General features: G+C 40.4%; 1 protein-coding gene across 1 annotated transcript in view; it reads right to left on the bottom strand.

Annotated features, from left to right (window-relative positions):
• Positions 1-14,888, bottom strand: part of ahrra (aryl-hydrocarbon receptor repressor a) — a 66,690-nt gene that overhangs the window by 49,798 nt on the left and 2,004 nt on the right. Inside the window, exons 2-3 of the mRNA XM_010743738.3 lie at positions 14,490-14,582; positions 12,443-12,624 (exon numbers count right to left, since the gene is read on the bottom strand). Coding sequence (XP_010742040.2) covers positions 12,443-12,624; positions 14,490-14,551 — 244 coding nt within the window. The 5' untranslated portion in view covers positions 14,552-14,582. The remainder of the gene's footprint in view (positions 1-12,442; positions 12,625-14,489; positions 14,583-14,888) is intronic.

Below are 14,888 nucleotides of genomic sequence, written 5' to 3'. Positions count from 1 at the left end.
ACACACACGTACACACACTGGCTTTCAACCAGACTTGTCTTCCAGGGAATTTTTTATCAAGAAAACTTTTGGTTGAATTAACAATTTCAACACATTTAGAAATGAAGAAAATGCTTCTAAAAATGAGTGCCTTGAGTCAGTAGCATCTTGCCAAACTTGTTTGTACTTTGTTTATATGTACACGTGTGGTTATGCTAAATCACCACTTCCCCCTGATGTTTTTCTTATTGACTTCTTCGGTGTGATGATATTTCAAGTGGGGTTGATACATGCTGCATACAGGATGAAATCCCTTGCCGTGACCTATCACTTTTTGCAGTGCACACATGCATGCACACACACATGCTCAATCCCAGTAAGCATTAGAGTACTGTGTTTACTGTTCACCACTTCAGATATACCTTCCTTTCTCCTAGTTAACAAATAATGCCTGGGGGGGTTTGAAGAGCACAGCCAAGCACTAGTCACGCAATTGCCCCCCCCTCTCTCTCTTTCTCCTACACACACATACACACACACACACACACATTCTGACTCATTTAATACCTGGCTGCCTGAGTGAGATATTTGAACCTGCAGAGCTGCTCCCCTTTAACAATGTGCCTGGACGCTGTCAAGTCAGAGACCATCCTGCTGATGTTTGCTGTTCACGTTGTCTTTCTTTGTGGTGCCAAAGTACAAGTGTGTGTATGTGTGACGAGGGTTGCCTTTACACACTCTCCCTCTTGCTGTACCCTCTGCTTGCATCTCTCCCCATCCTAAAAAATATTTTGTCATGCTCACTCATTCGAACATAATTCGGCAGAGAGCAGGAGTTCACTCAGAGTTCAGCCTGCTCCGGGTGCTCGGAGTGCAGCAAAGGACTGCCAGCCCCCCAAAAAACGAAACATACAAACCCTTTTAAACACCCTTGTGCATCATGCTCTCGGTCCTCTTTAATTTGCTCTTAGCATGCCCCTTTCTCATTGAAATACATGTTTTGTACAAGATAGTTGGGGTCTGTATCGGTTAAGCTTCTATGGCAAGTTTACAACACTCTGACTGAGATTGAAAAAAAGGACCTCCCCCCAGAGCTTCTTCAAATAACCCTAACTTTATATGACATGATCTGAAGAACTATTTTTACTCGGGCGAGTTACGCGCTCCTGTTTTCCCATATCAAATGCTGATGAAAGGGGACCTCATCTGGCTGACGGTAGTTAGCGTATTGAGCTGTATCGGGTCAGATGCCACCTTTGGTTAGTGATCTTTCCAACCGCATGGAAACATATCGATTTACATTAGGGAACAACAGCAGGGACCAGGCCTGGTCACTGTTGCACACTGAAGCATGCTTCAATTAAGATAAATGGAGGCGACAGACAAAACAAACAGTCTTGATGTACAGTACAGCCAGACAGCCAGCATAAAGACACAACCTGATGACATGTAGTACACGAGTCTTGGCGTGTAGTTGTCATCAGAGAACAAACACGATCCTGATTCCTATCAGTAATATTGTTTATTCATTCCATCTATCAAATCAGTGTTGGTATTTAAAGATACACCAAACACATGTAGTTAAAAACCATAATTTGTGTCCAGGACCATGACTACAGAACATTTACCAAGTTTACTGACAATTTGTTAACTTTATTATCAGTTATTTGGCTTGAGATGTTGATCCGCGTTGTGCCAGTGCAGTAGTAGTCACTGAGTGCATTCATCAGCTACAGTGAATAGTGTCTCCATTCGCTCGGTTTAGCCATCAACAGATCGCATTACTGACACCAGTGAGCTTTTTATGTGGGTGGCCATGTTAAATTGGTTGTGCTGTAGCTAATAGGCCCTGGGTGTTCACTGGGAAGAAAACTGATGACCATTTGCGCCAGGATGACGGCCAACATTCAATTCAGAGGAGTGAATCTTTTGTCGTGTCATCAATCACTTCATTGTGTTCTTGTCTCTAAGGCATGCAAACGGGACCATGAAAGGACACAGGCAAGCTTGAAAATAATAAAGTCTGATTCTTGGATTGTACTACTGATTTGGCTAGCTGTGCAATGCGAAATTGCAATCAAGTCCACATTTTGGACTTTTTCTTTGTTTGTGTGCATTCCAAAAAAAAAGTTGCGAAATATATTCAGTTTTCTCATATTCAGTGATCCCACAATAAACAGTCACAAAACCTTTTCATAAACTCAGGAAGCTGTTTCTGCGCAGAACTGCCCGCATGTCACAGCAAATAAACAAATGACTGTTCTGAGGCTTAATAAGTTATCAAATGGGCTTTCAGCATGTGGCTTTGGGGCAGTACTGACTCTCTAAGCCATATTGCATGGAGATTAACAAAGTCTATTTGTTTGTTGTGTGCGGGGATGGATGTAAATTGGCAATGTGAAATTTGTACATCTAAGCCTAAGTGTGTGTAGCTTGGGTTAAGCATGCTAGTAATGTGCTTATAAAAATAGCACAGCTTCACTGCGAGCCAATAGCAGAACAAATGTTTGTAGTAAGAAATATGTCTGCCAATAACATTACTATTTAATAACTGTTGATTAACTACAGTTTGCGCACTCTGTGAACTTTAAATATATTTGATGCAGAGCAGCATGTGAGATTTCTAATAGGATGCCACGATATTACACACAGTAAAACAACAGCTGGGATTTGTCAGAGTGTTTGTAGCGCCACAGCATTTCCATAATATAATTATCAACTTAAACTCCAGGGGCTTTGGTCCGCTTGTTGCTTCCCTCCTTGTCCCTATGTGCTCTGTGCAGGCAGACTGGCGCACTAGGCGGTAGCTGTGGCAGTAATTACACAAGACAGCTTCCAACAATAGTGTTGGGCCAACAAAGGCTTCTGCCCCCTCTGCATGAGCCCTGGCTGTCTATTCACACTCACTCAAACTAAAACACACACTCTACCCGTCTGTTTGCACACACATACTTGCACACAAACACACCTCCCATTGCAGCACGGCCGCCACTAGCTGTTACAGTTAGCGACTAACGGGGGCCCTCTTGGCAATGATTTGAGTAATTCACTTATGGCCTTTTGTGATCCCAGGGGGCTCAGTTGGCCCCGCAGGCCAACAGAGCCCAACTCCACTCAAGCGAGTTCAGTGTCTGTGGCACGAGAGGCCAGGCAGGGACAAAGCAAGTGTCATGCCTTTGATTCAAGCAACTAATGAGTTAGCTGTGAGGATCCTAAATGCATAAGGCGGCTTCTCCATTCATAGTTCTCGACACATACAAGGGATTAGCATGGCTGGCCTGTCGCACAACTTAACAGCTATTGTGTGGGTGATTAGTGCAGAAGTGGGAAACGCACATGCAAGAGGCTGGGAGAGTGAGCCGACATGCAACTAATGCGTGATTTAGCATGGAATCAATGCTGTTCGTTGCAGCTGACTATATGTTAACTGCAAATATAAAAGCAACTAGTTCCAGTGTGATTTTTTTAACAGCTTGTGGGGATAATGTAATAAAATGGTCTCATCCCACCTTAGGAAGCTGTTATCCCATCTAAATAATTTTATTTGTGTGACTTTGACAAACTTAAGAACTTAATGCATTTACTCTAACAGAGCTAGAGTAGATAATAACAGTCCACAGACAAAGTATATTTTAGTTTGGGTATCCAGTATCCATGTTTCTGTAATGTATAAACCTATTTCTGTCCAACAGCAGTCACAACAAATGAACAGGGTTTCTGCATACCAAAATAAAGGAAAGGAACGATAAGACCCTAAGCCCTGGCATTAGCGTAGTCATAACAGTGAGAACACTTTAACATTTACGTTGGAAATGTATTAAGCAGCCATACGTCTATCTTTGTACACAGAACTTGTAGCACGGTATTACAGACATTGCATGTGGAGGAAAGAGGAAGGAGAAAAGCCTGAGCACCGACATTTAGCCTGATCACGCACTCTTCATGAAGCACATGGAGATGAGAGGTGATTTTCTTTCAGAGAGGTCAGAGAAACAAACAGAAGGGCAGAACCCCAAAGGGAGGAAGAAGGGAAGAGTGAGGAGGAGGGAGAGACAGAAATGTTTTTCAGGGTCAAATAAAAGAGGTAAAATAAAGAAAGAAGGAGAAAAAAGAGATGTTTAATAAAACAAATCGAGGGAAGAGGGTAGATCTAGACTGACCCCCATTTGAAGAAGATGATCACACATAAGAGCAAATTCCACAGCATACACGCACACAGGATGTTGTGATTCATTATCTCCTTGGATGCTCTTAGTCAATACACATCACTGCATCTTATGAGGGTTTGGTAATGTGTGTTGATCACTAAAACGTATACAAATCAGAAAGAGAAGCAATCATGAAAGAAATTGTGTGAATGTGACCTGTTGGCAATAGTGCCAGTTATGCTACTTTTGTTCACTTTCAGAATAAAATGTCATTTATAGCATAGCTTTATGTTTTATTAATCATAATGTGAAGGTCTTGTAATGTAACAGCTCAGGGTGAACTTGAGATGTCGTGCCACCAACACCAGAAGAGCGCTGGGCCAGTTTGCTTGTATGTCTTCAGGCTTGTTGTGACATATGAGGTTTAACTGATCTGATGGGCTGATGGGTTAAAGTCCTTGTATCCTTTGGGCTTTGATGCATAGCGTGCTTGGGGACTCAAATGTGCAATCATCCGGCGCAACTAAGGCACCAAGAAATCAGCATGTAAGCATTGATTCACAGCTCGTCAAGTTGATACTAATTACCCAAGAAGTTTAACTGATTCCTAGTGATTTCTATCTCTTAGTACCTCTAATACTGTGATTGAGTCAAACAACAGGGGTGAATGGAAAGGTCAAAGGATTTGACCTTCAGTGAGTTTGAGTGTTCACTTGAAAAAAGGTATAGACAGATGTAAAAACGGGTTCATGAGCTGTGCAGTCAAGGACTCAGCGTATGGTCACAACCTCCAACTGCATATCATACTAGTTCTAGTCATACTAGTCAACCTGAATAAGTTTTTTGAAAGAGCCCATCTAATAAGATGGTCAGTGAACAAGAATCAGCCACAGCTCTAGGAGGCTGTATTTATTAAATGCTATCGGCATCTTAACATGCTCACAATGAGAATGCTAACACGGTGATGCTAAGCAGGTATAATATTTACCATCTTAGTTAGCATACAAACATTTGCTTATCAGCACTAAACATAAGTACAGCTAAAGCTGATAGGAATTTCATATGCAGACCATTATATAATTTAATTATTTGATTATGGCACTAGAAAGGATGTCATGGGATCACCAGCATTAGTACTGTAGGATTTATCCTCTGGATGAATGTCTGTACTATGTGTACCAATTTCATGGCAATGCATCTGCTGCATTCGTCTGAACCAAAGTGGTCAGCAGAGAGACCAGCTGCCACTAGTTAGGCTAAAACTACAAAATATACAAATGAATACATCTTTGTTTACTTACAACTCATTTTAGTATTTTGAGCATAAAAATATTAATGGGACTTCCATGTTATTGGCAAGAACACAGCGATAAGTTGAAAACTACAAATGGACGTAAATATTCAAACAGTGGATCTTCGGTTTACTGTGATGGACCTGTCAAAGGTGTTTGCCAACCATCCACCCATGATGGGTCAACATAACACTGAGTAGGTTTACTGTTAGTGGGTCAATTAAATTAAAAGAATAGTGTCACATTTTGGTAAATATCCTGCTGAGGGTTATCTCGGCTTGGCTCTTTCAAATGTAACTAAAACTCATTCATTAACTAACTTAGATAACTGGCTGCCGGTAGAAGCTTAGTATTTACCATACAAATGATAGGAGTGGTATTGATCTTCTAACTCTCGGCAAGTGAATAAATATATTTTCAAAAATGATGAACTGTTGAGATATGTCCTGGAACAGAAGGTGAACAAACTGTCAATACTCTCTCTTTGCCAGATTTAGGAACAACTGAGTTGGAGTCAGCGATTGACTGGAAATTTCGAAAGCTAAGACATTCTGTTTCAGAAACACAAAACAACAGTGACCGTATTTTGACCTTTGTGTTGCAAAGCCTTTTCACTTCATTTATAGTCCATGCAGCTTGTTGATTTGTCTTGGCCTCTGCCCTACCGTCTTGTCTGCCTTTGGGTTCCAGGGTATAAGGAAGGAAAAAGTGCGGGGTCACTGAGAGTTTAGTAAACACCAAGTCTGTCTATAATCTGACCTGATTTTTCATTTTCACCCCTGAGCAAAGACTCTGTTCAAAAACAGTCATGTTGCTGCAGCACTTCCTCTGTTTGGTAAATCGAATGGTCCACATTTGTAATGACTTGATTCAATACATATTTGACATGGAAAGGATTAACCCAAACAGTCAAGGAAAAGTAGCCTTACACGCACGAAATTCTCTCAAAATTTGTAGATGAAAGAATTATAATCTAGACTGACTGTTTTGTCTTGTTCTCTCCTTCCTCTATCGCGCGGTGCTGGTGGGTTGGTTACAAAACCGTCTCCTGTCTGCTGGCTGACGTCATGAGTGGCGTACGCCTGCCGTGAGTCTGAGGACTCTGTGGCCTTCCTCTTCCTCTTTTATTATAGCTCACCAAGCATTCAGAGTGAGATAACACACATAATGAAACTGACTGACACGCGTTCAGAGATGAGCAACGCGGATGTATAGCGCAGATCTAAACACTGATGGCTGTTGTATGGCATCAACATGTCAAGTCACCAACCTTGGCAGTGAGAGCTATACTTGCACTGGAATCTCGCATCACATTTGTGCACGTCTATGAATGTGTGTTCCCATATGCTGTCAACACCCTGACTGGACTGACAGCTTTGAAGAAAGTGGGGTTTTAATTGAGGACTTCCAGACACACACACTTATAAATACACCTAGCTGCGATGTGGATACATTTACACCACAGACATTTAAATTTGGCCATGAGATTTGTTTTTGTGGTAATTTTAGGGGTTGCTATGATATGTTGAAAGGGTTGATGATTTTCAGGGCAGATGATTTACTGAAAGCAAAGCAGTGCAATTCATATAGATGGTTTTCAGCTTGTTGATATTTCATGGAAGGCAATGTGCAGGTCTATTTTGTATGTAAAAATTTTATGCGGGGCAGTGTGGAAATGGAAAAGGATAAAAGCCAGCCAAGTGGAAGATATCTCTGCATTGTGTTGAAAGTAGTTAGTGTGCGTGTGTGTGTGTTTCCATTTATAAGGAAGTTAAAATTTCTTAATGGAATTTTTGGTGTTGTTTACAGTGTTGTTACTGGTACTTAAAAAGATTGTACAGTGGCAGTAATACAATGGCAGACTAAAATACAAGATGAGTTCAAATAAATGATCTAAGACCTTTTCTTTGCATACAGAGGGTTTATTTCCTTCAAATTCTGTTTGGTAACAAATCTGTTCAAGTCTAGTTAGTGAGCACTTCACCTTTGCCAAAATAATCCATCCCCCTGACAGGTGTGGCATAGATGTCGATTAAGCTCCATGATTATTGCACAGGTTTGCATTGCAATGGTAGACAACACACACACACACACACACACACACACACACACACACACACAAAAAAAGTTGTGTGCTCACGAGGCCACTCTTTATCAACACAATGCTACAGACAGTTGCAAATTTGGAAGGAGGCTGTTACCGGAGAACCTTAATTTAATAAGCCGTCCCTAAAGTTGTTTCAAAGAATTTGGCAGCACATCTTGTCGGCTTCACACCCGTACACCATGTGTAACTACGTCAGCCTGGATGACTGATGCAACAGTTGGCGCAATTTGGGGACTGACAGTTTGTGCAGAAGGAAAGGGCACTGACAGGGACTCATCTGCTTGCTTGCTGCCCCCCCACCCCCCGGGGTCTTAACCTGACTACAGTTTGTTGTCGTAACCCACTTGAGTGGGAAAATGCTCACCTTTGATGGCGTCTGGCACTCTGGCACAGATTAATCCTGGTTTATAATGTATCGGGCAGATAGCGTGAATGGCGATTTAGGGCCGCGTTTGTTTCTGTCATCATTGTGAACAGAGTGCCCCTTGGTGGTGGTGGAGTTATGGTATGGACAACAAACACAGGTGCATTTTAATTGATAGCAATTTGAATGCACAGAGATATTGTGACAGGATCCTGAGGCTCTTTCTTGTGCCATTCGTCGGCTACCATCGCCTCATGTTGCAACATGATAATGCATGACTCCATGATGCAAGAATCTGTACACAATTCCTAAAAGATGAAAACATCTAAGTTCTTGGCACAAGCCACAATCAGCAACCTCATCTTTTTTAAGAGAAAGTGATGCCAACCAATGAAACTTGATGTTTCATTTCAGAAGCTGCGACAGGAAAATCTGACTAGTTTACACCGTGGGCCTTATTGCTTTAGATGTACAGACATACATACAGTATTATGCCAGCAGGTAGTATTAGTGCATTAGCATGAATTACACTGACTGATTTCAGGCCTGTAACAGTGCAATACATTAGCCTTATAAATAAGAGCGTTAGGGAGGAGGGTCTGTCCTTTATTATGCAGTCTCCAAAGCCTCTGCCTTATAACTCCCATCTGATACTCATCACAAGCTCTGTTGACTTCTGCTCTTGTTAGAGCCAGTTTCAATTCATATTAGTCCAGGAACGCAGGATGAGGGAGAGAAGAGGAGAAAATAAAGCAACGGTGATTAAGGAGAGTAAGGGTGCATGCATGTCACATTTCCTTGATTCACATTCTGAATCAAAGTAATGACTATTCATCAGTTGCTTTTGATATCATGCTTGCTTTTATGTTACTGAAATATAAAAAACAACCCTGTGTCTGCAACTCAGCAAAAGTACAATTAATTAAAAAGAGAATACTCCTGTAAAGGTTTGCTTCTAATTATGTATGGTCATAACCTGATTAATTTTTGAATCAAACTTCTAGTTTCAAATAATGAGATAAAAAAACAGACTCTGAAAAACACATACACAGACCAGAGGAGAATTAAAGGCAATCAGGGCAGAAAGACAAAGCAGGAGGAATAGTTAATCCTTAGGGTAAATATTTAACAAGCTCAGCAATTACAGTGAGGGCAGAGACCTAACATGGAAGAGAAGGGACTGTCAACACACACGCACACCCACACGCACACCCACACACACTCACGTGGATCTACATGCCTCAAGAACTGCCAAAAAATGCTGAAATATATAGATATCCTGACCTAAAAAAAATAAAAACATGGGATAAAGAGTCCCACACAGCCCAGAGGCTGTAAGCTGATGATTTGTATTTTTGAATTATTGTCATTATTTTTTTTAAGGGGGTAGTTTGTCCCTCTGGACTTGTGGCCCATTTATACTGGCTTGGCATATTTTACCTGCGCCATGGCAAACATGGATTCAAATTTTGGATCCAAGTTAAACAAGTTAATCCTTGGGACTTGGATTCACCTTTGCAAAGATGGGAAGTAGTGAATTTCTGAAGTCTTAAGTCTGCAAGTGTATGCTAAGGTACATATTTTTAAAGATTTTCAATATGGTTTATGAAGTTGAATGTCTATTAAAGACGAATGTTTGACCAGTTGGGCTTAAAAATAAGAAGAATTCTGACTAAATGTTAACTTTTACACCCTGCAAAACAAACTGATATTTTATCAATCAATGGCAAAGACAAACAGTCATCTAACATGTCATATGTCACTGTGGCTATAAACACATCACAACTGAATTTCATGGAATGATGAATAAGGGAAACAAGTTGCAGAGAATCTCTGTTTGATGTCGTTTCTTTTATTTACACATACACATAGGGAGGCATGCAGACACACACAGCCTAGGGGTATATTTGCATATAGTGCATAGGTACACTGTGCTCCACCCATGAGCTGTCACGCAATACAGAAAACAGGTAGAATCTCAGTGTACTAAAACCAAAACCACCTGCTACACCTACTTCTCCTTCTCTGTCTCTAAACCTTGTATGTGACCTTATATTCCCTCAACAGTGTAAATTAAATCAGTAAATCTAAAAAGACAAAACAAATGACAAATGCAACCTGTAGTCAAATCCCACACACACTTCATCTGAAGTGAACTGGACCTCAGTCATGACTAGTAACTTCAGACAGTCCCCCCTGTGGACAAAAAGGAGAACTGCAGCAGTATGAGTGGAAAAATCTTCATACTTCCTCTGTTTATAAATGCAAACTCAACTTAAGGTTGCAGGTTTCATGGTTTCATAGCATGTTGTCAGTGAATGACTAACTGTTCAAAAAAGAAGAACAAGGGGGGAAAAAAGACTATGACTGTGACTATGACCACAGGAAGGATGTGGATATGTACTTGCTGCTCATCTTAGATTTATCCGGAAAAAAATCTGGCCACTCTCCATGTTTAAATATCAGTGGAAATACTGCAACTGTTAGAGGCGAAGTGACCAAAGAGAGGGAGGGCAGAGATCGCAGAGATTTAATACAGAGCCAAAATGCCTCATGTTCCACTCTGATTAATCTCATTAGTGCAGCATCAAAAGACAGCTAAGCTTGTCACTACTGCCACTGATAATATCCAGCCAGGGTGGAGCAAACAAATAGAGGCTTTGGCACTAATGCACGTTCAAAGAGTTGAGAATAGTAGCTCCTAAAATAATTCCTGATAAATACCATCCTTACTGTTAATACTGGTGTCTTAACTTAATGTAACTTTAAAGGTGTGTACAGAACGCTATTAGCACTGTCATGCAATCTCACCATTCACTTTCAACACTTTTAGCTGTTTCACAGACATGACCCAACTTTCTCAATATTTCAGTAAGGAGGGTCCCTTTACAGCCCTCGCTTGGCACTGACACTCCTCAGCATCTTCATTGTGGCAGCGGATTGCTGTCTTTATCTCTGCCTGATCCCTTATCCAGGAAAGGCCCCTTTAAAAAGTCCGATTAGCACCTGTGCTGCAACTTTGCACGATGGCTAAGCTAAATGAGCATTCAGGGAAAAACAAGTAAGTGAGTGTGTGTGTAAAGTTGCATGACTCTGGTCAACAGGATGCCAGCTGTTGGGTACCATGCCAAACCAAGATGATGGAGATTAAGGGTACTGCAGGGATCAGAGGGAGAGAAGGTGAAAGAGGAATACCACATGTGTTGAAGAGGAGATGACTGTAAAACTTTTCAGATGGTCAGTGAAAAATACAAATTTCTCAAAGAAAACAGCTTTCGGTGTGGACTTTCTTTCAGCTCCCAGGACTAGGAAAGCAGTGAGCCACACAGGACTCCTTATTCTACTTCCCTCCCTTTTCCCTCATCCTCCTTCTACTCACAAGCATTTTCCCTGGTAAAGACAGAGTGAAGATGCTCATTCATTTTCTTCTAACTACTAACTGCCTCTTGTCTTTACAGCTGTTGCATCCAGTCATGCCAGTAGCCTGAGTGGATGAGCAACTGCAGAGGCCGCCGGCAAGGAAATACGTTCTGAAGCAGCCCATGAATATTTGAAGTGGATTGTGGAGCAACACGAGGAGAGTAAGGGAGGCATTCATCGGACGGTGGGAGGGTGGGAAAACAAGAGTGGGCCTCAATATACCTTTTAATTACATGTGAATACAAGACACAAAAGAATGATAGGGATTTGAGATGGGTGACTAGGCAAACAATGCCTCATATCTACAGTGAGTGGCAACACAGCAGAATGAGACAACATAAGAAATATATTATCTTCAATATCAGTTAATGAGGCATGTTCACAAAATATTGTAACCGGAAAAAAGAAGCAATGTATCCATGCAATGCAGAGGGTACACCTCCTATAATGCAAACTGAGCTGTTCATTTGCCCCTTGCACTGTTAGGTCGCATCTCTTATCTCAGTTCATGTCATAGAGCGTGTATAATCACACCTTTTTTTTTTTAATTGTATTTTAGATCATCTATAGTCCCTCGATGCACTAGTGACAAATAATAACAAAAGACAAATTCGTATATTGCTCATAATCTCGTTCTGTATCATTTGTCTTCGACCCCCTGAATCATCATTCAGGATATATTGACTGATATATTCTGAGGGCAAGCTAGATTTTTTCTAGTGTCTAAAAGGCGATATTTTTGAAATCATGCAGAAAATCTTTAGAGTGTCAATTTCCTAAATATTGCAAAATTAGTATTCATGTTTCTATTCTACTGAAACCAGGATATTACTACTTATAGAGCAATTACTACTACAAATACACATTATTACCTCTAATGTAGATAAATATTGTTATATATTAATAATTATATTATATATTTTGCAGAATCTTTTGCAGTAAATGTACATTTGTTACAGGCATCCAGCATATTCGTGGGTCTGTTTTAGAATAAATCTGTATCAAAGGTAGACAATTTACAGCAGCATCAACTCCATCTATTGGTCAAACTCATATCAACTCAGCAAACACACATAGACACAAACCAAATAGTCAAGCTTCTCCACCACAAATGTCATCTTTCGACCTTTACCTTGGAAGAAACTCTTGACGCGGAGGTAGGAAACTGCAAGACGCAGCACAGACAGCTTGTCTAGCTTGGAGATGACATCCGGGGGGAACGGCAGCAGGCTGGCCAGCCGGTCCAGCTCAGCATTCAGCCTGTCTCTGTGCCGCTTGGACGGGTTGGTTTTCTCACTGGAAGAAGACGGCTTCCTGATGATGAGATGAGACGAGATGAGACGATAGATGGGGTTGAATGGCCAACGGGACATGTATGTGTGTGTGTGTGTGAGAGAGAGCGTGGACAGAGGTCATGCTGTAAAATAAATGTTTTAGGTAAATGGCCACAACTAAATCGTTTTTTTTTCTCTCACTGCAAACATACGCTGAAATCCACTTCAGCAGGCCGTAAGTGACAGCGGCACATGGAAAAGGATTAACTTGTTTAACTTGACTTGTTGGAGCCATGCTGCTGTTAATGGCAAAGTTAGTTTAAAACTCATCCACATTTTACAACACAGGCTTATGAAGCTTACACAGTCAGACTGTTTATTGTGTGACTATTTTGTATTTTGGATCAATGTTACCAACTCTTAATAGGAAGCAATGGTGCAAATTTATTTTTCAGAAATAGTTACCTGTCAATATTGTTTAATATTTCTTTAATACAATTACAGGATTGTGTTTTACTGACGGGTTAAATATGGCGAGCGAACTCAAGTAGAGACATATGACCAAATAAACCACACTCTGCACAGTCCCTCTCTCTTAAAAATATATTTCCTTTTGACTCAGCCTTCCCCAATACACCAAACACACTGATTTGTTTCCTCCAATGACAAATCTCTTTATTTGTCAGCTGGATTTGTTTCCTCGCAACAAGACAAAACAAATGACTCATGTAAAGTTTCTCTCACTTTCATAAATTCATATGTTTACATTAAAGTAATCTGTATTTGTGAAAATCCATTAAAAGGTGCCGTACATATTGCACTATTGCTTTGCCGCTGAGAATGTAAAATGTGTATTTTAGTAAGGTGTAACACAGCTTTACCAGCTGAACTTAACATGATCCGCACATGTAATGGTCAGCTCCAATTTCCACAGCTGAGAGTTTGTGTTCATCTCCACAGACACAGCACTTTTACATGAATGCTTTGACCTTTTGTTTTATTCTCATGAACCAACTCATAATCACATATTCTCCGCGGCACTACTGAAAAACACACAAAGGAATCCGCGTGAATGTCACGGTTTGATCTGATTATTCGGCTAAACTAAAGTTTACTTCACTTGTTAGTTCAACAGCGTATATGAGGAGCTAAGGGTACCAAATAAACAATATTTCAAGAATAAACAAAGACAGATCAATGGATAACTTCATGCACTGAATTATAATTCAAAATCCTAAAATGTCTAGTGGCACAACTCGCAGACTAAAATTTATGCCCACTGCACATACAGTATCGTTTTGATGTGGCAAAGATTTCCTTTCAGCTCAGCAGCAGCAGCAGGGCAAAACACGAAAACTTTATAAATGCCACAGGGCCTCGTTAAAATACCACTTCCCTCTTCAGAAATCTTATACAACTTAGGATTTACGATTCATGACAATCAGCTGACGAGATTGTCCAAAAAGAGTTATATAGTTAAATATATAACACATGGTTTGACTCCTATGCATGCGGGTAAAGACATGTAAAGTTTCAAAATATATATAAATAAATAAATTCTATGCTGAAGTTGCTCCACTGCTAATAATACATAAATATACACAACTAAACTTAACTTACCCAGCCAATGAATAAACACTTTATAATAACTATTATCACTATAAATAGGTGCTAAATTATCAATTGTATGTTTTCAACAAATAATACTATGATAAGAAAACTGTAAGTCAGAATACCGTTATATTCATGCTGCTGTCACCTCACCAACTTCCTGTGATTCATTTTAATTTAGCCTCTCTTTAAAATACAAATTCATAAGAGTGAGGTCACCCCTGCACGTCAAAAAAAAAAAAAAACCCAGATAGACAATAAATTAACATATTTAACAGCGTGTCGCTCCTTAACTGTTTTTGGATGGGCTTCCTCCTCTTTCTGCCCGCATACATGCAGTCTCCCGGAGGGATCATGATCTTGCGCTCCGTGGAGGTAACAGGTGCGCTGCGGGTGAGAGAGAGAGAGAGAGAGGGCACGTTAACTTCAGCGTGGCTGCAGAGAAACACTTAACACATGCAACACAGTGAGCTTCAAAATGTGTGCAGACTTGTTGCAGTAAATCTGCATTCATAAAATGAAAGTAAAATAACCCTAATTAAGGTATGATTAAATCAAATAGGAATAGTGTTGAAATTCGTGGCATATGAAAGCTTAATGTCTTACTAGCAGTTGCAAATAGGCACAAAATAAAGCAACAAGCAGGTGAAACTTAATATTAATTCTATATTTTTGAAAAGCACAGAAGACATG

Source organism: Larimichthys crocea, chromosome XXIII (genome assembly GCF_000972845.2).
Source record: "Larimichthys crocea isolate SSNF chromosome XXIII, L_crocea_2.0, whole genome shotgun sequence".
Taxonomy (NCBI): Eukaryota; Metazoa; Chordata; class Actinopteri; family Sciaenidae; genus Larimichthys; species Larimichthys crocea.
Note: the sequence above shows the minus strand (reverse complement) of the source record. Positions and strands in the feature narration are given on the sequence as shown.